The 22,958-nt window shown below is 38.6% G+C and overlaps 1 protein-coding gene across 1 annotated transcript; it reads right to left on the minus strand.

The window, feature by feature from the left end:
• Positions 1–1,388: 1,388 nt before the first annotated feature.
• Positions 1,389–20,734, minus strand: LOC124146444 (leishmanolysin-like peptidase 2). The gene is made up of 15 exons (XM_048403898.1): positions 20,230–20,734; positions 18,262–18,340; positions 14,338–14,389; positions 13,670–13,819; positions 12,410–12,538; positions 11,711–11,789; positions 9,457–9,602; positions 8,314–8,376; positions 7,501–7,603; positions 5,783–5,849; positions 5,372–5,465; positions 4,761–4,856; positions 4,542–4,664; positions 3,788–3,924; positions 1,389–3,335 (listed from the first exon to the last, which is right to left on the minus strand). Exons 1-15 carry the CDS (start codon positions 20,597–20,599, stop codon positions 3,218–3,220), a joined length of 1,806 nt encoding a protein of 601 aa, XP_048259855.1. The 5' UTR covers positions 20,600–20,734; the 3' UTR covers positions 1,389–3,217.
• Between the last annotated feature and the right edge of the window lie 2,224 nt (positions 20,735–22,958).

Here is a 22,958-nt window from a genome sequence, read left to right on the forward strand (position 1 = left end):
TTAACAATTTATAACATTCATTTAATAACATTAAACACATAACATACTACACTACATTTCTCAGGTTTTAGATGAAGAGTTCTCTGGGGTGTCAGTTTATAAAACAGGCCAGTTTTCGCCGCCATTGTGTTGATTTGCCACTGATTGCGTACAGCCAATTGTCAGTGACACTTGACACTGAGTGGATTTCTCAGTTCATTATACACGTTGCTAATTAGTGATAGAGGGGCTTGTCGGTGATCAGATATCAGTTCGCTGTATCCGTTAGTTCGCTGTAGAGAGTTCGTTATATTATAAATATATTATATGTAAATTTAATATGATATTATATAGGCGATAAATCGGGGATTTTTTAACAGTTCGTTGTGTCCGTTTGTTTGCTATATCCATGTTCGTTATATCCGTGTTCTACTGTACTCGGATGAGGACCTGTTTTAAGATAAAGTTGTGTTTCTATAAGTGAGTGAGACGTCTTACAGTTGTTCATGTGACTAGCAAGAAACTGTAACATATAAAAAGCCATAATAGGAGGATTTGCTTCCCATACTGGTACATTGTATTACATTTGAAATGCAAATATACACAATACCAGCACACAGTACAAATGGCATTAGACGTAAATTCAGGGACGCATGCAGACTTTATCGTGATTCTGGGTTTCAAGAAGTCACACAGATAACAAAACGCTGTATTATACATAAAATCGTTTAATAAAATACTATGCCATACAGTATAAATATCTAAAAGAAAGTGCATAAAACTTGATTGTTAATCAAAACTGTCAATTCCAGTGAATAAAATGGACCAACTCTACTCAGACTCTAAGGCTATGAAATTAATATATACACTTAAGGCACTTCTACAGTATGTGCTTGGATGGACAATGCTAGTCTCTACAAAAAAATTATATTTACAAATAAGGCACTTCTACATTAGGAAGCATTGAAGTTTAATTATGCATAACACAATTAAATAACTTGACACTTAAATAAGACAACAATTGGAAGAAACTGACATCACTGGGGAAGCATATTGTATGTCTTACGCAGCATATTAAATTGAAAAAGACATTACAAAGCAGAATTAACAAGGGGTCAGACGATTACATTAAGAGATTATCTTTCGTGGCATGATAAATTCTGTCCGAAAGCTTCAAGAAAAGGACAGTTTACTTTGTTTCTATCCATGGGACCACAGGACACTGATCCTGATGTTTGTTTGTTGTTTAACGCAGCACTCAACAATATTCCCGCTATATGACGGCGGTCTGTAAATCATCAAGTCTGGACCACACCATCAAGTGATTAATACCATCATCATCGATCCACAAAATTGGGATACAATGACATGCATCAACCAAGTCAGCGGGCCTGACCACCCGATCCCGTTCGTTGCAAACATTGATCCTGATGTAGTCTTGAAAACTAGCTCATTCGTACTTTGTAGTGGCAGTTGTTCTGGTAAATGTGCTTCAATAAGAGATCAAGCATTGTGCACTTTCACTTATTATCTACATGGCCTATGTACTGTTATTCATTATCGCTGATTGCAAGATGTGTTCGTGTGGTTGTTGTTTTATGCCACAATATTCCAGCTGTATGACGGTGGCCCGTAAATAATGAAGTCTGGACCAAACCACCAGCGACAGATACCATTAGCTTTGTCCCAGGTAGGCAGGGTATGATGGCATACAATCAAGCTAAGTTGACCACCCCATCCATTCAGTCACCACATATGACAATGTTACTGGGGACCTATTTCAACCTGGAATCCCAGCGGGATCAGATTGTAATAACATATACTACTCAAAAAAAGTTCAAGAACACCCAATTTTCTCATATGACTATAGTTGATCTGTCATGTCATGGGTGATCTTTAACTTTTGAGTAGTATATAAGGGCTGGTCCAGTAGCTCTATGTGCCAATCCTAATTTTGTATACAATCAATTAATATCAAGCATTTCATGTTGAAATAATAACAGCATCAGGAAAAACAGTTACCATTTTACCATTGGTTTTGAAGAAGAAATTGATAATTGACGTTTACTCAATCAACAACATTGGGTCCCTTGGTCCCAGGGATAGAGAAAGTTATCTCAAGAATCACAGTGGGAAATATCTGAAGCAATTTTAAGAGGCAAATATAAGAATCAGCAGAAGCTTTGTAAAAAGAGAGAAATATTTTGTGGTGCAAAAACACGTTCTCAGCACCCGTCTAAGTAACAGACAAGTTAACACAGTTGTGCAATATGGACATTGTTGTTTAGGCAACTAGATCAGTTGGCTGTCTCAATAGTCGTCACTGGACTTGAGACGCTTATGGCACAAATCTTGGTCACACGTTTTAGCTTTATGACCCTATTGGTACATGTCTTAACCAAATCCCAATTGTGATGTATTGAATAAACTTGAATCACATGAGCATGATAAACATTCACACTGTAGAGTCATAGAATGTCACAACATTGACTGCAATAGCTGAAGATGTTTCAAGTTTTCCAGGCCATGAATTGTGGAAGAATATTTTCACTGCCACAAAATTAAGAGTGATTGAATATGTTTTTACACTGCTTTCTTCACATTTCAAGCCATATCACACCAAAAGATAAAAGGACTAGGCTTTACACTTGTACCCAGGTGGGGTATTGAGCCACAAGGTGACTCAAGTTCCCTATTAAATATAAATTCAAAACAAAAAACAGTATGCTATTTTTTTAAGCCTGGAACCACATGAACTGACATGAACTGGCAAGCTTTTGTGTGAACATAGGTTCATTTAGCTGAGCAGTTTGCTGAGATGGACTACATAAAATGTATCATAACATCAATTAAAAGGGACCCTCGTAGTCAGCCAATATAATGCCCTATGTTTTGTTCACCTTGTTCAATTAACAAAAAAGTCTTACAATTATTTTGTATCTATTCAATTACAAATACAGACATTCAATGCAATTTGAAATAAATATTAGACAATACAAACAAGCATATTATTGTCCTATAGCAAATGACTGTATCCACACTTCAAGTTACCTTCTGCTGAAATTTACAACCTAAAACTTGAATCTGTTGTTAGAAACAGATGGGAAAATATTCACTAACCAGTCAATTCTAGTTGGATAACTCAACTATCTATACAAAACATGTATCTAAGACACTGTCAGCCAGTTGCCGATGGAAGCCCAGCCATGATGGCGGCGGTGGTGGTGGCGGCAGCAGCCTATCTGGGAAGTGTGTGGAGGAGCTGCAGGGAGACGAGGATGATGGCGGCAACAGTGGCGCTTGAGCAGAGTGTACCAGAGGAAGACTGGCCGGAGTTTTCCGCAGTGGTGCTGGCCCTGCCAACACAATATGTAACCTCATCAACGCCTGTGGGTGTGGGGGCACATAGTGATGTGACACTTTACCTGTATTGTGGGGGGCACATAGTGATGTGACACTTTGCCTGTGAGCATGGGGGGAACAGAGTGATGTCACACTTTACCTGTATTGTGGGGGGCACAGTGTGATTGACACTTTGCCTGTGAGTGTGGGGGGAACAGAGTGATGTCACACTTTACCTGTGAGTGTGGGGGGCACAGAGTGATGTCACACTTTACCTGTGAGTGTGGGGGGGCACAGAGTGATGTGACACTTTACCTGTAGTGTGGGGGCACAGAGTGATGTCACACTCTACCTTTGAGTGTGGGGGCACCGAGTGATGTGACACTTTACCTGTGAGTGTGGGGGCACAGAGTGATGTCACACTTTACCTGTGAGTGTGGGAGCACAGAGTGATGTCACACTTTACCTGTGAGTGATGTAGGGCACTGTGTGAGCAATCTGTGTTGTGGTCGTTGCTTGTGTGCTGGTGAGAGGTCGAGGTACACTGGAACAGATGCGTGCTGCATGACTTGGGCATTTCACCGAGCCCACATAACCAGGAATCTGTAACAGTAACATTAACGTCTTGTAATAGGAGACACTCTAAGTGGATCATTGGATAATTTTTAGTCAATGAAATCTTTCAATTCACAATAAATTCTATTCAATAAAACAAATATAATGTGTGACTGATTTTGATTAAAGGCAGATATTCAGCAAGTCGCGGTGCAGGACTATGACTAAGGCAGTCTGTAAGTAGTTTGGCTTCAATAAATCAGGACAAACGACTCAGGATTGACTCTTCCTAATGATATTGCTTGGTACTCTTCCACGTACCTGAATATTATATAATTCAAAGATTTCCGCCATATGTATTGGCCGAGAAGTAGTCAGATGTCATTCAACAGAAACCAATATTGATAATTTCAGTACTGACTTGAGTTTACTAAGAACAGAATGGGAAGTACCTGAAAGTGGTATCTCTCCAAATCAACGCAAATCAATCTCCATTTATGTGAACTTTTCTCTCTTTATTATGTAAAAAATATTTATAGACTTTATATGATAATACCTGTTTTTATGGACCCGAGAAACAACAACAAATATCGACCTTGCTCTTTACGGGACCATAAAAACAAGTATCACATAGATTCTACAACCGTAAAATATGAAACACCTACCTGCAGCAGTGTCCCCGGTGGACAACGCATCCAGCTGGAGTTATCGACCCTGACCATGAGGTTCCTGTCGTAACAGTGGGCGTGGAAACATCTGGGTGTGAGGACTGGTGGGGCTCCCTCAGACTAAACAAGACAACAAATATCATACATTTTTCACCTCCACACTGGAGTACATTTGAAGCAGATGATGGTCCTGTGCTATGGTAAGTGAAAACTGACCTTTGAGATATTTGAGAGAAAACATCGGCTGTCCTTAGAGAACACCTCCAGCGTGATGTTGGACGGATCTGTTGAGGGCACCTTCCAACACTCATCCTGTTGACAAACATATTCCAATGGCTCAAAACAATACAAGTGTATAGTTCGTTTGTAATCCTCATTGAACATTGGCTAAATCTCCATACAATTGAGATCTCAAATACAAACATAAACAGGCAGTTCTGAATGGTGAATAAAATAACAATGGCCCAACTTAATGTTGTAGACATATACCACCCTGTCATTTCTTAGCAACATGGCATCTACGGTCGAGCCTGGAAATTCCAGCCTAGTTCGGCAAGGGTGGTTACTGAACTTTTATAGTTAGTTAAGACCCTTGCCTCAGGAAGATGACTGTATCCATGTGGGGAATCAAACTCAGGTCTTTGGCATGATAAGCAAATGCTTCAACTATTAGGCTACCAAACTGCCCTTTAACCTGAATGATGACTGTATCCATGTGGGGAATCAAACTCATGTCTTTAGCATGGTAAGCAAATGCTTTAACTATTAGGCTACCAAACTGCGCTTTAACCTGAAGATAGTAACTCTATAGGTAGCAGTCTACTCACCCCTGGCTCGGACTCGAACACTCGGCAGGGGGTGAGATGTGGGTTGGTGCTACATTTTGCTTTGTCCCAGTGCAGGAAGTGACACCCAGGGGCCCTGTGGAGAAGCATGAGACAGCATGATACAAACATGCTAATAAGACTTATGTGATTATCAGCGGATTCAGGTCTTCCAAAGATATCTTTCTGAATGCAATGAAAATCTGGCATGTTGCTATAATAAACAAAGCAATAGGATCATTCATCATTTCCAAAACACAAAACCTATACAATTGTATAAACTAATCATGCAGCTACACTTTGATCATGACAGAGGAAACGCATGATGGCTTTAGTGTGTGCATATGGACTCAGGCTTTTGACTTGTGGCTTCAGTTGAAGACTGCTATATGCATGATGTCTCACTTCACTCACCGTTGCTGACAGAAATATTCCACTTCATATTTACAATGGGAAGGGAGTCCAAAGCTACACCCAGCCCCTGAAACAGAACACCACATCCTGGTACTTCATGTTGTAATGTTGAATTCTGTTCATATTTTATCATCCAAGTTTCACAATCCAATCAATAGCAGTAAAGAGCCATCAAAGAATGGTTTAGAGTAGTAACCTCGCCTGTACTTTGTAACGTCTGGCTGAACCTGGTAAAGACTGTAAATGTCCGATTAACAAATTAAATTTACCAGCCTGATCGTCTGATAAAAGAAATATAGCCACCGAATGTATAAATCACAAGTACTTAACGTGAAGATGGAAACATCTTCTTGAGGCCTGATAAAAATACAGTTGTACCGGACATATTATGGGGAAAGATTAATTTCAATGACTGCCTTTGATAGGACTTCCAACAATCTGCCTTTCAAAATTACTCTGATTAAAGATAAATTCCTATTCAGTTAAGTCTGGATGCCGGACAGAGGAGTGAATAAGGCAAAGAATGGGAAAAGAGTTACTTCCCTTTATAGACGAGGTCATATGTCTAAGTTCATGTCAGAGAAAACATATATACATGTCTACTGCCTGATCGGAATTCTATGAGCAGTGACATCCCATAGCTGGGATCATTCATACACAGTTTCAGCTCCATAGGCCTTGTAGTTTCAGAGGAGGTGTTGAATATGTTAAACTTAACAAAGGACGACCATCACGTCATGACACTAGCATGATGAGTCAGGTGAGCTAAAAAAACTTTGATGAAGCTTCAGCAGATGCTGATGCATTCACGAAGGCAAGAGGAAAACTATACAACAATTTACAGAATTCATGAAAACATTATAGCAACAACAGGCCAACAGATCTAGGAAAGTTGTGCAAAAATTGTCAGGGTACAGGCAGGCAGGCAGGCTGACAAGTCATTAATACTGAACAGAGAAGAATGTCTTGGGAGCATGTTTCAAGATATTTGCTTGGCAAGGCGATACACAACATTCATGCAAATACTATGTATGCTGAACTTGATTTTTCTGATCTTGCACTGCAAGACAATCCAGCAAAGAAGCAAAGCAATGTCACTATTATCAGCAAACCAATAATACTTCATAATGTGCAAAGTGAAATTGAGATATTTCCAAAAAGCCATGAAAAAGAATGGTGACAAGACAAGAAGCAAGTAATGTTTGTTACTTTACATCAAACTGCATCATATGCAAAGTTGGGTGAAGTTTTGGCCGATATATTGAAATAAACAAGGTTATCTAAAGCATATTAATGATTATTTTGTTCACATCATGGCATGAAAGCTAAAATTAGGAGGAAAGTGACACAGACTGTAGACATTTACTGATTGTGTGAAATCCATGTGTTTTAGCATATGCTGCTGACAGATCAAGGATCATAATCATAGTGAATTCAGTATTCAAACCCAGGATCCTGGCATAGTAAGAGGAGACAACTCAATACAACGTGTGGCTCTTTAAGACCAGTCATGCTCCAGTAGGTGTTTGAAGATATGGGACGGTGGACAAAACACAAAAAGAAAGTTTCCTGTTGAGTGTGTAAGAAATACAAAAGCTGTAACTTACCTTGCAGGAAGCCACAACATTGATGAGGTCAACACGCAACATGCAGCACATGCTGACCACTTGTTACAGTAGGGCTAGCTAACTCATGCACTTTACGACACTTAGTCCCACCTCGCCCCCACAGATACACATCAGCCTGACTGTAGTCCACCTTATACCACCCCGAGTCCTCAAACAGGGCAAGGGTGATCGAGTCAATGAAAGTCAGGTGAGGCTGGAACAGACAAATGAGTGAGTGAGTTAGTATGGTTTTATGCCGCTTTTAGCAATATTCCAGCAATATCATGGCGGGGGACACGAGAAATGGGCTTCACACTTTGTACCCACGTGGGGAATTGAACCTGGGCCTTTGGCGTGATGAACGAACGCTTTAACCACTCGGCTACCCCACTGCCCCAACAAATGAATGACAAATAAGTAAAAGTCCATATATAACAGCAATATTCCAGCTATATGACGGCGTTCTGTAAATAATCGAGTCTGGACCAGACAATCCAGTGATTGACATCATGAGCATCGAACCACGCAATTGGGATCGATGACATGCATCAACCAAGTCAGCGAGCCTGATCACCCGATCCTGTTACTCGCCTTTAACGACAAGCATAGTCGCCTTTTACGGCAAGTATGGGTTGCTGAAGACCTACTCTAACCCTGAATCTTCATGGGTCTCAGTGCATGTAAAAATATCAGATCGGAGGTCAGTAAATCAGAATCAACCTCCAGAATGATATGGCTGTTTGGAGAAATTAAGGACAAATGCATGTAAAAAATTAAAATACAAGTAACAATATGTTTAAAAAAAAATAAGTACTTATGTCCTGATAATGGTGATATGCAACTTCACAACTGTAGATCAAGTCTATGTTTTATGTTAATACCAGTAGTTGTGACAATAGCGGGGTTGCCTTCCATCTCTCTTACCATGCCTTGCTTGGCAGCCATTATTGATCCCTGCATTGTACGAGAGTCCCAGTGGGACGTGTTCTGGAGAAAACAAGGAGTACACAGCTGAAGTCATACACTCAAATTCTGATTGGCTAGACAATTAACTAAGTATCAAGTAATTAAGTATAGAGACCTCGAAATATCAGCATAGGCCATAGAAGAAGGCATTTTATGTGAATCGGAGAATTCTGTTTGTTATATAGTTAGCCTGTTATGACAGTGTGCAATGTGCTTGTTATCTTTGATATCGCTACCACAGAATGTAAACTGGCTGCCTGGTTGGTCACACATTGGCTTTAGCTGCACTAAGACTTCTCTTGCTTTAATTGTACAGGGAAATCAGTCAAAAACAGGAGTGGAAGAAGCTGGTTGGGCCTGTGGGAGTTGGGAGGACCCGTGTCCCTACGTTAAGATGAGTGAGTGAGTGAGTATGGTTTTACGCCGCTTTTAGCAATATTCCAGCAATATCACGGCGGGGGACACCAGAAATGGGCTTCACACATTGTACCCATGTCGGGATTCGAACCCGGGTCTTCGGCGTGACGAGCGAACGCTTTAACCACTAGGCTACCCGACCGCCCCACGTTAAGATGAAGTTAGAAAGGATGCCATTAGCTTGGCCAAACCTGCCTGGCACATGATGATTTGAAGCAAGAGGTGAGCTGTTTTCACTCAGGTATTTAAATCAAAGTAAATTGCACACTGTCATAGTAGGATAGTAATAGCTTGTGATTTACAAATTCAGAACGGTACATTGTGAAGTATTTTAATAAAACACACTTTCAACATTATAAACACTGAACAGTAACTTAAAATGAGTGAGTATTGTTTTACGCCGCTTTTTGCAATATTCCAACAATATCACGGTGGAGGACACCAGAAATGGGCTTAACACATTGTACCCATGTGGGGAATCGAACCCGGGTCTTCTGCGTGACGAGCGAACGCTTTAACCACTAGGCTACCCCACTGCCCCATTAACTTTAAAACAGATTCCATCAAGTTTTGACAAACATGGACAGATGCAAACTCCTCACCTGAACAGAGACTGATAATAATCATGTTTATATTCTCATCATAATGACCATCATACTGATAAGCATGATAAGAAGTCCTTACTCTGATATCCATCGGCCCTCCATAATCTGTCTTATCCAGACAATGGAAATGTTCTTGAGCTATTCTTTTAACTTGTGGTGTCACCAGCCGCATAACGTTATCTTCAAGACGGAGAACTGGCGAGGGATGGACGGTACAGTTCAGGCCTACAACAACCAGCAGTCAGTGAGAACCGTAAATGTTCCAAGTCAACTGCCATCAACTGCTATATTACAACATCCTGTCACTTTGTTTGTTCAGCAATATTCCAGCTATATGACGGCCGTCTGTAAATAATCGAGTCTGGACCAGGCAATCCTGTGATTGACATCAAGAGCTTCGATCAACGCAATTGGGATCAAACAAGTCAGCAAGTCTGACCACCCGATCCTGTTAGTCGCCTCTTACGACAAGCATGGGTTGCTGAGACCAATTCTTACCCAGATTTTCCTGTAAGTAAATCATGTCAGGGCTAGCAACCAAATCATTGACTGACTGATAAACAATCCATGCTCAGCCTTTGAAATTCATGCTATAAAATTAGTTTTTCCTTTGTGGTGATCATTTCTAGAAAAGAATCAACATAAGATAAATTTGACTATCTTTATTACCGTATTCGACGTAATAATGCCCTGCTCTAATAAGCGCCCACGGCGATATTTGCTAATATATTGGCAAGTGAACAATCCCAATTAGCATCCCTTCCAATTGATCAATGTACACAAGACTTATTTACTCATGTATAATACGCACTCGTGTGTTATATGCAACTTAATTATGGACAGTTAAATTCTGGAAAAATATATCTGCCGTATATAAACAGTTCAGACCGTCAGCATAAACCACGAAATTTATTTTTCAACTCTGTTTTTTCAACCAAAATAATATTCTAATAAGAGCCCCCTATTTCTAATTTTGAGAGCGCCCTTGGCGCTTATTACGTCGAATACGGTATTATTGAAACATAACTGACAAACTAGAGTCACATGGCTCTGTAGCTCACCTGACTTTAGGCTGAAATAATTTTATGAAGCAACATCTATAGTGAGTTACAGAGGGCCCTCTTTGAAGTGCAGTAACCCTTGCCTTGATGGCCGAAGAAATGGCTGTTTTGACTTTAGCAGTCAAAGGGTAACTGACACACAAGTCAAATTAGCCTGAATGCAGGCCTGTCATCTGTGGACAGTGAGGACCTTCTTGAGCTTTGCTTTGCTGTTTACCTCTAAGGTGACGGATGGTGAAACTTGGCCTGGACCATCCTACCGACAGCCCCTCCCAATGTTGGTCAACCCCCTTTCATTTCAAAGTCATGTTTGGTTTCCATGGCAACCATATATGTGCAAACCTACTGCAAACCTTTTGGCATTGCACCCAATGAATACATAACATTTGATGAAGGTGGCAGGCTGGTGTGCAGTGGGGCATGAAATTTGGTTTTCAAATTTTGCACTTTGATTTTATTGCCTATGACCCGATGACAGCATTTTCAGTTTGGTGACACTGTCTAGTATTATGCTGCAACAGTTGAATCAAGGTCAATATTCATAATATCACAAAAATGGAACACATACCTAAGGCCCCATTACTAACTACACCCATGCCATATTTTAGTACATTTTGAAAAGATGACTGATTAATAGCCGTTAATGTGTTTCTAATTGGATGTTAAACGTTGTATCAAAAATCAGTGAGCAGGTGCTTAAGACGTCATAGCTAAGATCACTGAAACAGTTTCAGCCTTGAAGTTTCTTAGGAGATGTTGAAAATGCAGCAATGCTTGAAAAACAATGATAGTTGAAAGTCACATGCCAGATGGATAAAAAACCAACCAAATAACATAGTATATGTTATAATCGAAAACCACACACTTGCTGCATATCAAAACAATAATGATACATGCAGTAATGGCGGAGTATTGGCAAAAAAACACATGTTCAATATGGCTGCCATGGCGGCCATGTGTAAAATCAGATCGGTATTGTGTGAGCAAGGTTTAGAGACACTACAGCTGGGATCATTCAGTTTCATAGGTCTTGTAGGTTTCTTTTTTTTTTTTTTTTTTTTTTTTCTTTTATTTTTTTTTAGAAAGACACACCTGTTACATAAATGGGCTTCCGCCCAGGGTAGGGTCTTGTAGGTTTCAGTGGAGATGTTGAAAGTACAACAGTTAACAACAGATGGACACTACATTATGACACAAGGTCACTTGACTCTGTCAGGTGAGCTAAAAATTAAAATCCTCTCAATTAATGTAGAAGGCTTTCTTTATACTGACCATTTTCATTGCATTTTCTGTATTTATTGAAGAGCTTCTTTGAAAAACCCAGGGCATGGAATATTTCATGCAGAGCACTCTGAAACATGAAATTTCGGATTAATAACAGTCTCCAAACGATGACAACTGATGTGTAAGCTTTTGTTATTGTCACCAAATCATATCAAATAAATTCATTAATAATTGTAATTCAACATATTCCTCTTTAAGCATGTTAAGCATACTTCTAAGATCAGATACTTGTTTTTCTTCTTTGCATTAAGCCCCTCATAATGACACTAGAGCGAGACAACCTGCCAACAAGGCACACACTAATCAGCAGTTCCACTAAATATTGTAGATAAGGGGGTAATCTCCACTCCCTCTTTGTATAGTCACTGTGCTGAAATGAAGCCCTTCTCATCCACACTGATTCTTGACTGTTCAAAATTCAGTTCCAGTAGTTTGTTTTCAAGCACTTTATTTGCGAAATAGTTAACTTAAGTACATGTACAATATTTTCCATTAAGCAGAGTTAAACTGAAGTGCTTTTCAAGTGTGTATGAACCCTGAATATGTTGCAAGATTTACATCCTGTGTGAGCACAGCAAGGACGAACCAAATCAGTCTCTGGAGAAGGACGCATGTTTGATAAACAGGGACTGGATGATGCTGTGAATTATCTATAAAAGAACTTCATCTACTCTTCTATTACTGTACCCAATATATCTTTTCTTTGTTGAAGCCAAATCTTCTGAGTGTTGATGGGCAGAAGTTGACATGTCCAGCCACAGGACGGTCCGTCTGGTCCACTCGGCAGTAGGACGCATAAGCTAACACAGTGTCTCCCTGTTGAAATATTAGTGGATGTAATATGCTATACTATCATAAAACAATGAATACAAGGTAATCATAAAATACAACTTCAAACTACACTATACGATTCTTTTTCCTTCAGCTTTCCAGCTATTGTAGAACTGCTGGAAAAGGGAGTGAGAGAGTTTGGTTTTATGCCGCTTTTAGCAATATTCCAGCAATATCACCCAGGGAACACCAGCTTGGAAGGAAACAACGGCAGAGGGTGAATGTTGTTTTATGCTACCATCAGCATTATTCCAGCTGTATATGTTCGACTCTTGGTCAGACAAACCAGTGGTTGATATTATGAGCAACATCCCCAAGCCATTAGGCCTCACCATCTAATCTGATTTAGTTGCATCTTATGGTGGAACATACTGTCAAAACTTTGTCAAAGTTTGTCACAGAAACTGATCCTATGTCTCATCCAATTTTGATTGATGTTGATGTAATTTAGCCAATCAGAATGCAAGAGACCATCAGTCTTGTGTCCTGCCCTTGAATGTAGGGCCTCACTTTTTCAAGAAGAAACCTGAACGCTCCCGTGTTCATTCCTAGTTGACATAGACACTGGAATACTCTCAGTTCAACACTTGGAGTGAGTGAGTGAGTATGGTTTTACGCCGCTTTTAGCAATATTCCAGCAATATCTCGACGGTGAACACCAGAAATGGGCTTCACACATTGCACCCATGTCGGTCTTCGGCGTGACGAGAGAACACTTTAACCACTAGGCGACCGCCCCTCCAACACTTGGAGAAGAGTATTGTAGGCACTAAGCTGACGCCTCCTCTGCAGCCAATCCTGCCACCATATATTCCTTTGATACATGGATGCTGCCTCCTCAATTTTACAATAGAGCACAATGCACAAAATACACATAACAACAACAAAACAATCTTCCTGTCATGTTATCTTGGCAAGATAATTCCTGCAAAAACTTTCAGGAGTGTAAACAGCACATCATTGACCAAAACATTTGGTCAAAGTTTTCTCTGACCAAGCTTTACATAAAAGTTTTGATGGTGTAATGGGGGTGTAACATAGTTCATAAACAGGGTTTCACTCACTCACTCATTCACTCTACATCAAACAAATTATTAACAGTTAATAAATACTCACAGAGCCAGTACAGACACTGGTGATCTGTGCAGTGACATACAGAACATAGTCCGCCTTCTCTATACCGGCACCATCAGGTTCGTGGTGGGATGGTACAGACTGGCTCTTTCCACTGTAGACGGAGTAACCCCTCAAATGGGATTTTGGTATCTGCAATTGTTGCCTCATAACTTTATCACCATGATCACCACATTGTGAATTAATTTCCAATTTGACAAACCCTTTAATACTTGATTAATAAGTTACCTGAAGATGGCTGACAGTAATATTGACTATTTTCTGCCATGTTATTTTTGTCATAAACATTTGCTTAAAATCTTTTAAAAAATACACTTACTGATCATGATGATTTATATCACCATGATCACATACATAACACATTACCAAAAGCAAAGTTAAAAGATACATCTTTTCAACATGTTCAAGGTGACACAAATCTTATTTCTTGTTTTATCCAAGAGCTGAGACTAAAGTTAGTAAAATTTAAAAGATATTTTAAAAGGATGTGTTTGATTTTAGGGGTAAAAGGTTGTTTCTTATTTTGCCAATAGCCTTGTCAAGGCTTGTGGCATGTTGACCAAGAAGAACTGTAAACAGAGACAAAATTAACCAACAAACAGAAACTATTCTTCTAGTTCTTATAATGCTAATTGTAACCATGGTAATACCTTGAAATAATCCATGCAATAGTCTTGTTTTATGCCATCGAGTTGGGAACACCTACAAGAGTAAAGTATGAATGGTTATGGACATAATGACTTGAACATAAGTAAAATACATGTACTGAGCATTTTAAGCAATATTTTCAGTCTGCTGTCTGTAAATAATATACTTAAAATAAGTTAAACCTTAATTGTATCATGTCACCAAGATACCAAAACCTGTAACATGCATATGAATCATAATATTTAAGCGTCAGGTGGTCAAAAGCAATATTGGGTATTCATTGTAGTTCCTGCAATCTGATTTGCCGAATGTGTCACTTTCTTTTGCATTCATTTCCCAAACAAAAAAGCCACCTCTACCAAGGCTGATTACTTTCACCCAATCTCAATGAAAGTAGAGAGACTTTGCATGCAGCCCCATGGTATACTCATGAAGAATTCTTGAACTTTTAGTGTTGTTTTGGTATCATGCACATAGTGACAACACCTTAAAAGTGAGTGAGTGCATGGTGTTTAAAGCCACTTTAAACAGTATTCTAGTTATATCATGGCGTGTCGGCTAAATGTGGGAGGAAAGCCTGAAGTGATGCAGGTCTTAGATGTTTGCCACTTACTAAAACCCTTGAGCAAAAGGGTCTTCAGCAACCCATGCTTGCCGTTAAAGGCGACTACGCTTGTTGTAAGAGGCGACTAACGGGATCGGGTGGTCAGGTTCTCTGACTTGGTTGATGCATGTCATCGATCACAATTTTCGTGGATAGATGCTCATGATATTTATCACTGGACAAGCGTTAGAAATTGGCACTAGTCCTGTAGTCCTTACCAAACTGCCCAATAGTAAAATTATCCTAAGGACTAGTAGAAATTGGCCCATTTTAAGGGTTTTGCTAAATGTTACCATTATAAGGACTAGTGGACAAAAACTTTTAGTTTCTAACCCTGGCAGTGGATTGTCTGGTCCAGACCCGATTATTTACAGACCACCATCATATAGCTGGAATATTGCTGAGTGCGGAGTTAAATAACAAGCAAACCAAACCAATCATTAGCAAAGGTATGGCGCCAACAAAGAAAGAAACTTAATCGGGGCAAACAAGCATTCAAACCAACAATCATATATTTCCATCGTGCCCGAGTGACGCAACTATGTACACCTTAGGCAACTGGGATGCCTGTCCTCCAAAGCAAGTTGATAAACATAACCAAGGCAACAATCACCTTTTGCTCACTGCAACATAGAGGAACTTAGTCACTTGTCTCCATTATGCATAGTTTCTCGCCTCTTGTCTTGATTGACAGGCACTAAGAAAATTGTTAGACCCTTCTCTGTGTTGATTGGCTACTGATTTTAGAGGTGCCCCACTTTATGTTTAACATTTAATGGAATACATTTTGAGGCATGACTGTTTAATTCTATGTTAGTAACAAGGTTATTGAATTAAACAGTCATGTAACAATGTATTCCCACGGCAATGTTTATTGACCTATCATCATGATCACATTATGTACCTGTGTTGATTCACCTCCCAAAACCCCTACATCCCATTTCCCCTACAGCTTAAGACAACAAAGTTCACGGTCCATGGCACTGCTAATCCCTAGTCTGTTACCTATTTCATACAATGGAACAACCCAAGAAAAACGAAAAAGGAGTCAGTCTCTCGATGTTCTTAGTGTGAAGATAACCATCAAATAGGACTTAGGGCTTTCCTCTCTGTGACATAACAAACTCAACATTGCGAAGACCAGCCATGTTGATGTCATGTTAGTTAGTTAGTTACTTACTTACTTACTTTGGAGATTTAACGTGCGCTTTCCGACTGATGCGTATTTCGCACACGGATCATGTTAGTCTGACAGATATAGACGATTTAACGTGCGCTTTCCGACTGTAGCGTATTTCGCACATGTTAGTTACTTACTTACTTACTTTGGAGAATTAACGTGCGCTTTCCGACTGATGCGTATTTCGCACACGGGCCCGACCAGGCCATTTAATGTGTTTCCGAAAGGGGCGATAGTGGTGTGTGCAACCCAAGAGGGGGCTTTAGGGGTTGCTTATATAGAATTTGGGAATTTTGAGATTTGGAATAGATGCCGATGGGGTTGGGGAGTAGAACAAAGGGAGCTGGGTATGGTGGATGTTTGTTTGTTTATTTGATTTTGATTTGGTAGATTATAGTGTTTTTAGATGCGTTTTATTAGTTCCGTTTTGATTAAGAATACGCCTAAGGCCTTGAAGTTTTCTAGTTTATTTTGTGGGTTTAGTATTGCTTCTAGAGTGAGAGCCTTGTTTAGATTGAGGGTGGTTTGTAATGCGGTTCGATGTGTTAGGTAGTGTGTGCAGTGGATGAGTGCGTGTTCTGGGGTTTCTAGTTGTTTGCAGTGTGGGCAGTTACCTGTAGTGTGTTTTTTTATTTTTTTAGGTGGTTATTTAGGTTGGTGTGTCCTGTTTGGAGTTTAGTGATTACTCTGTCGATTTTTTTTGATGGATGGAGAATTTTTGGTTTGGTTAGTGGTTTGCTGAGTACTTTTTTGATTTGGCTATTTGAGTTTAGATATAGGTTATGCCATTTTTAGTGATTTTTTGCTTGTTTACGCTTTTAATTTTAGATGGGTAAGTTTAAGCTTATTTCTGGGATTTTGAGGGATAGTTTGGCTGCCTTATCGGCGTTTTCATTACCGTATATTCCTACGTGGGCGGGTATCCACAAGAAGGTTATTTGTTTGCCTGCGTTAGTTAGGTCGTTGGAGCTTTTAAGTATTTGATTTATTAATTTAGGTCGGTTTTTGGTATTTTTGTTATGGAGGGCTTGCAGTCCACTTAGGGAGTCGGTAAGTATTAGGATTTTTTTTGGTGGTTTTTGGATTCTTGATTATGGAGGGCTGAGGCCATGCCCATTAGTTCTGCCGTGAATATTGATTGGTTGTTTGGGAGTCGGAAGGATTGTGTGGTTTTAGTTGGTTGTGTGGTATGGACTCCGTGTTTGGGGGTCGGATCTGAAGATCCATCCGTGTAAATGTGACACCAATTTGTCCACATTTTCGTGTATGTATGCTAGTGTGGTGGTTTTAGCTATGTTTGGGTCGGTTTGTTAATTTATTTGGCTAGCTAGTGTTGTGTCTATTTTGAGTATTTTAAGTTTAGGGGTGAAGATATTTGATTGTTTGCAGTTTTGTTTAAGATTTTTAATTTGGTGTTCATTTGGGTAGTTTGTTATTCACATGTTAGTCAGTTTCAAGTATCTATATACTAAACCTAGCCATCTCAACTGTAAATCGTCTCATCTCAGTTTCTCAGTGTAATAATTGTTTCTTCCTATTGTTATTTTTGTAATGTCTAAAAATTGTCTTCTCATCATACAGGCATCTTTCATTACACTTACATTAATTTCTTCTTTTTTTTAAACTTTCCTTTAAGTCCCCTAATCCCCTAAAGCTCTACCCCTTTCATTTCTACTACCTCTACTCCAGACCTTAATCTCTCCTTTAGGTCAGTTCATAATGCCAGACAGGTAAATGCCACGTGTTGTTTTAACTAATTGTAGGGGAACTGGGTTGTAGGGGTTTTCGTCTGTCATTACAATATCATTGTTTCTGTTGTGGAATTTAATTACTATAAGGATTGAACCTGTATATCTTCCCCAGTTCATTGAGTCAATCCTTAACTGAATCAGGTTAAAGACACCGATAGTCATCACAACATCTTATCACTGACCAATCAAGAGTGAAAACATTTCATCCACATTCTGGTATTAACTCTACTAATAGGGTACACAATGTCATACATAATACATGCTATCTTAGATGGCCCGAAAAACTTAAGCAAAAGTGTGCCCACTTTTGAATCTGAAATGAATAAAATACCCAAGGCACTAATAATGCTATTAAGTCAGTTCTGTCAAAATGAATCTCAAAATTCCTTACTTTCCCTTGTTGATTCCTGATGGCCATGTTTTGGTGCATGGTGTCCTTGACAGCAGGAGAGGTCCCACCACGGGTTTGACTGTGAACAAGACGGTACGGTTAATATCGGTAATCAACATGATCATGCTGGGACCGTGGGGACTTGGAGAGAAGGTGTTCCCAGCACCCCATTGATAGCTGTTTGAGGTGTCTATATTGGGAACCATGTTGGGATTCCAGGTTACAATTGGTCCATACAACTTCTGCTGGTTTTAAGGAGCAAATTCATGGGCTCAGGCTCTGTGACTTGGTTGTGGTGTGGATTGTTGCTCATTATATCAGTCACTGGATCGTCTGGACAAGTCTCAATTACTTACAGGTTGCTGTCATATAGTTGGAATTTTGCTGACTGGAGTTAAACAAAACCACCCCACCCCACCCCACCACACCACACACACACATCATTTGATAAACAGGAAAAAGCACATGAAAACTGTTCATTTTAACAATGGGTGGGAAGATACATCGATGCATCATGACACTACTAGGGAATTGACCTCTAAATTTGTAACTGATAATAAAAATCCATAAATTTCATAATCAATATTATAATTGAGGTTTAACCATGTTAACTAGTCTATGTGTTTTCCATTTCCAAGATTTCGGGTTAAATAACTTGAGTACACTGTATGTAACCTTTCATAAACAAATAAACAAGTGTAGACAACTTTCTTCAATCAAAATTATCAGTTTGGAAAGTGAGACAGGAGATGTATTGATGCGTTAACAAATGATTCTGCCCACACGTTTCCTTCTTTACAACAAATATTTTCAGGCTCTCTGGCAATAAAATAGCTTGTTCAGTATCTATTTCAATATTAAATATAGGAAAATACATTTCAAACAAACATTTGTGTTGATACACATGTCACAGACAAAACTGTATGCTTAAGGCGTGAGTGAATTTGAGATTTGATTGAAATACTGCAATGTTATGTAATCGATGAATGTTTATTCATACATGCACAGCTTCTGAAGCTGGCGCAGGAAACAACTGTGAATATGGTAAAGGAAAGACTTATAAAAAATTACATCTTCACGTTACCTCAAGCTCTTTACAGTGATACTCTGAGCACTGAACATGAAGCGCTAGATAGTGTATAGCAGTGAATAAGGAGCAAAGGTAATGTGTGCTTGACCATGTTGTGTGTTACTGTTAGCTGTTTTATGCCTATCTGCATAGCAGCGTGTTGACATGATTGAAACATGACTTGGTTTACATGGTCTAAATTACATAGTTTCATGAGACATAAAATATGTTATATATACCTAAAACCTACTCTAAACATTTACCTAAATCATATTTAGATTACATGATAAAGTTCTGTTAACAATACATTATGTGCTATTCACACATATGATTCAGGCAATGTTGCCTTTATTTTATCTTTTGTACATAAAATATATAAATAATCTTATAAAACCAATTATCATATTAGGCATTTTGTACAAAAATAGTTCATCAGGCAGATTATTGATAACTGTTCTCACTTAGACATAGAATATGTTCTAAAACATGGTAAAACATAATCAACCAAAATGAGTTCTCAAACGTAAGTAATGTTTATTTTTATTTTCCTAGCTGTATAAATGTGTCAACTCTGTCTTCTAAGAAATGTTTTTTGCTATTTCAGAGACCACTCTGTTCCAATATAATAGATAATAAATTATGATTACTTTTTCTTATTAATATCATTATAAAAGGTAACAAAAACAATGCAAAACAACACTTGCAAGTGATAAAACAAGATTGTAAAACAAAATACCATTTGACATGTTTATAAGAAGATAAACTTGGTAGAAAACACTATAATGAAGTTATGACCTTGAAATTATGCTATTGCCAAGACACCTGTAGACCCACAACAAAGTGGGAAAGTATTTGTGAACTGTTTCAACCGGTGTATTGTTACCAAATAAATGACTTACCTGATAGAATTTGACTTGTTTTTTGTATTGCTCTGTCTATGATATCTTTCAAAGCATCGACTTCATCTCCAAAAAGGCCCTTTTCAAAATAGGGTTTTATCCTAATTGATTTGTATTGATTCTTGGATGCTCTTTTGTTTCGACCTATATCATAATTCCCCGGGTGAAATGATAAATCTTGGTCATTTTCATATTCAAGATATGTAGAATCGACAATATCCTCCTGCACAAAATCGTGCCAACAATGCATATACACCGACGGCCATATGAATATGAAAATTATAACAAAGCAAAACACTGTATCGGCTTTGAAACTGGGTGTCTGTATTTGATATAAACTGGCCATTTTCTGCACGGGTGACGTCCACATTCGCTATCTAGCATCTTTAAGACTTTTGTGAACGTAACTTATTGTTTTAAATATCATTGTCCGTCTGATTGTTGTATTTCCCGCGTCATAACATGCAAATTGGACACAACAAGTCTTTCTTTTCTGAAACCGGAAGACTGTGACCGGAAGTTAATAATTTGGAAGATGGAATCGTTAAAAAACGGAAGCAGTCCTGTAAAATATATCGCGTTGCCTTTCCAATTTAATATCTTCAATAAATGCAATTTTCAAAATTAAAAAATGTGTAATTTGGCCCTTATCTTTTTTTAGTTTCTCAAAAAAAAAAAAAATCTTTTAAATGTTGAACGAAAGATAAATTTCAGTTCTTCTCTATATGGAAATTAGTGTGGAGTACTTTGAACGTCATTTTAGTTTATATTTTTTTTATAAAAATTGGACCTTGTCATAATTGATGCCCTTGGAGAATTTAATAAATCCATACTTTTTATTAGTGCATAGGTGAATCATTTGATGGCAGTCATACAAAGTTCCATTTAATTTAATTCAGTAGATAAACAGCTGAATTTTTATCTATGTTAATTTGATCACTATCTGAAAAAAATGTGTAATGACTTCACATATTTATACCTCACTTTTGGTCCTGAGAAGGGAAAGGCTTTTCACGAGTCTTTTCCATACGTAACAAATCCTCAAGTTTTGTGTGTCAGTGTGTTTTAGAGTTGTATAATTGTCCACATAATTTATAAACAAGGCAAAAAGTGTACAAGGCTCAATAATACCCCTGACCTCGACTCCAACATCAGCTGAGAACAATTTTGTTGGAAAATCCACATATCAAAATCAAACTTTTCAATGCACCTTTTCTCTTAGTATGGAAACTGTTCCCTAAATTTGAAAAGAATCCATCTTTCTTTTCACTGATATATCTCTCATTTCAGTTATCGATGGAGATTCTTTATAAAGGTACTCCTACGCTCTCCAAGGTCATGTATGCAATTGTTTTCTTCAGTTTCCTTACATGTCAACGTACCCAAATTGTGTGGATCGATGCTCGTGATGTCAATCACTGGATTGCCTGGTCCAGACTCGATTATTTACATACCTGGAATATTGCTGAGGTGTCGTTAAAGAACAAATAAATAAACATGAATTAAATCAAAGTCAAGAATATCTGCTGTCTGAAATTCCTACTTGGATCCTTCCGAAACTTATGGCATATTTTGTGCAAAGATTTTATGTCTGCGTCAGCCACTTGTGTCTGCTGGGAGAAACTGATCATTTTAAATGTGCAAGGTAAAATAATTGTTTTTTTTCCGGGTTCAGTCTTCGATCCCAAATAGTATTGTACTTGGATAATGTGGCAGGTATCTTATTCATACATGTTCTATATATCAAATGCTGTATACACTAGGGTGAGTGAGTGAGTTGGGTTTGACCTTGCTTTGAACAGCTATATTGTGGTGTGTCAGCTTAAAGTGGGAGGAAAGCGCAAAGTGATACAGGTCTTAGACAAGTGTGGGTATGGTGCTGACAAACCTAGAAACATAATTGGGGCGAATCCGGATTCAAACACACAGTCATAGGTTTCTGGTGAGCCCCATGGACGCAACTCTTCACAGCAAATCACAGCGCCTTAGATGACTGGGCCACCCGTGCCCCCTATTATCTAGAGGAGAAACAGCAGCAACCCCGTCGTCACCGCCAGTTCCTCAAAGCTTTAAGTCTGAATGTACTAGCAAGTACTTCCAGTGAAGAAACATTAATTCCAGGCCTGGACCTTATAAAGACAGTAATAAACTCCCCCCCCGCCCTACAAAAAAAAATAAATAAAAAAAATAAAAAATAAATAAAAAAAAGGAGGAGAAAATCAGAACTGTTGCTGTAAATAAACACAAGGCTCTACAGTACAACTGATTTATTCTCAAATATTATAATCATGAGTTCATAAAAAGACACAACATAGGTGGGACTAGAATATACAATTAGTGTAATCAACATTTTAACTGCATATACTGTATATTGCATTATTATGAATAACATGAAAACAAATAATAAGCTGCCTAGCTAGAAGACCAACCAGGCAGTTTCAACATCACAGCTACACAAAGGTAAAAGGTCACCCTGAAACATGCAACAAAATGTAACGTTACTGGGCACACCAGGATAATTACTTCACGTCAGTTTGCACAACCACATATGGCATGATTGAGTAATGGTTTGGTTGACTGGTTGGTTTGTTGTTTAATGCCGCACTCAGCAACATTCCAGTTATATGACGGCGGTCTGTAAATAATCGAGTCTGGACCAGACAATCCAGTGATTGATATCATGAGCATCACTGTTTCATAAACTGTTACCCATGAAAGACCTCTTTGTT

The sequence above is a fragment of the Haliotis rufescens genome, unplaced genomic scaffold (assembly GCF_023055435.1).
Source record: "Haliotis rufescens isolate VD_foot unplaced genomic scaffold, xgHalRufe1.0.p SCAF_3, whole genome shotgun sequence".
In the NCBI taxonomy this organism is placed as follows: Eukaryota; Metazoa; Mollusca; class Gastropoda; order Lepetellida; family Haliotidae; genus Haliotis; species Haliotis rufescens.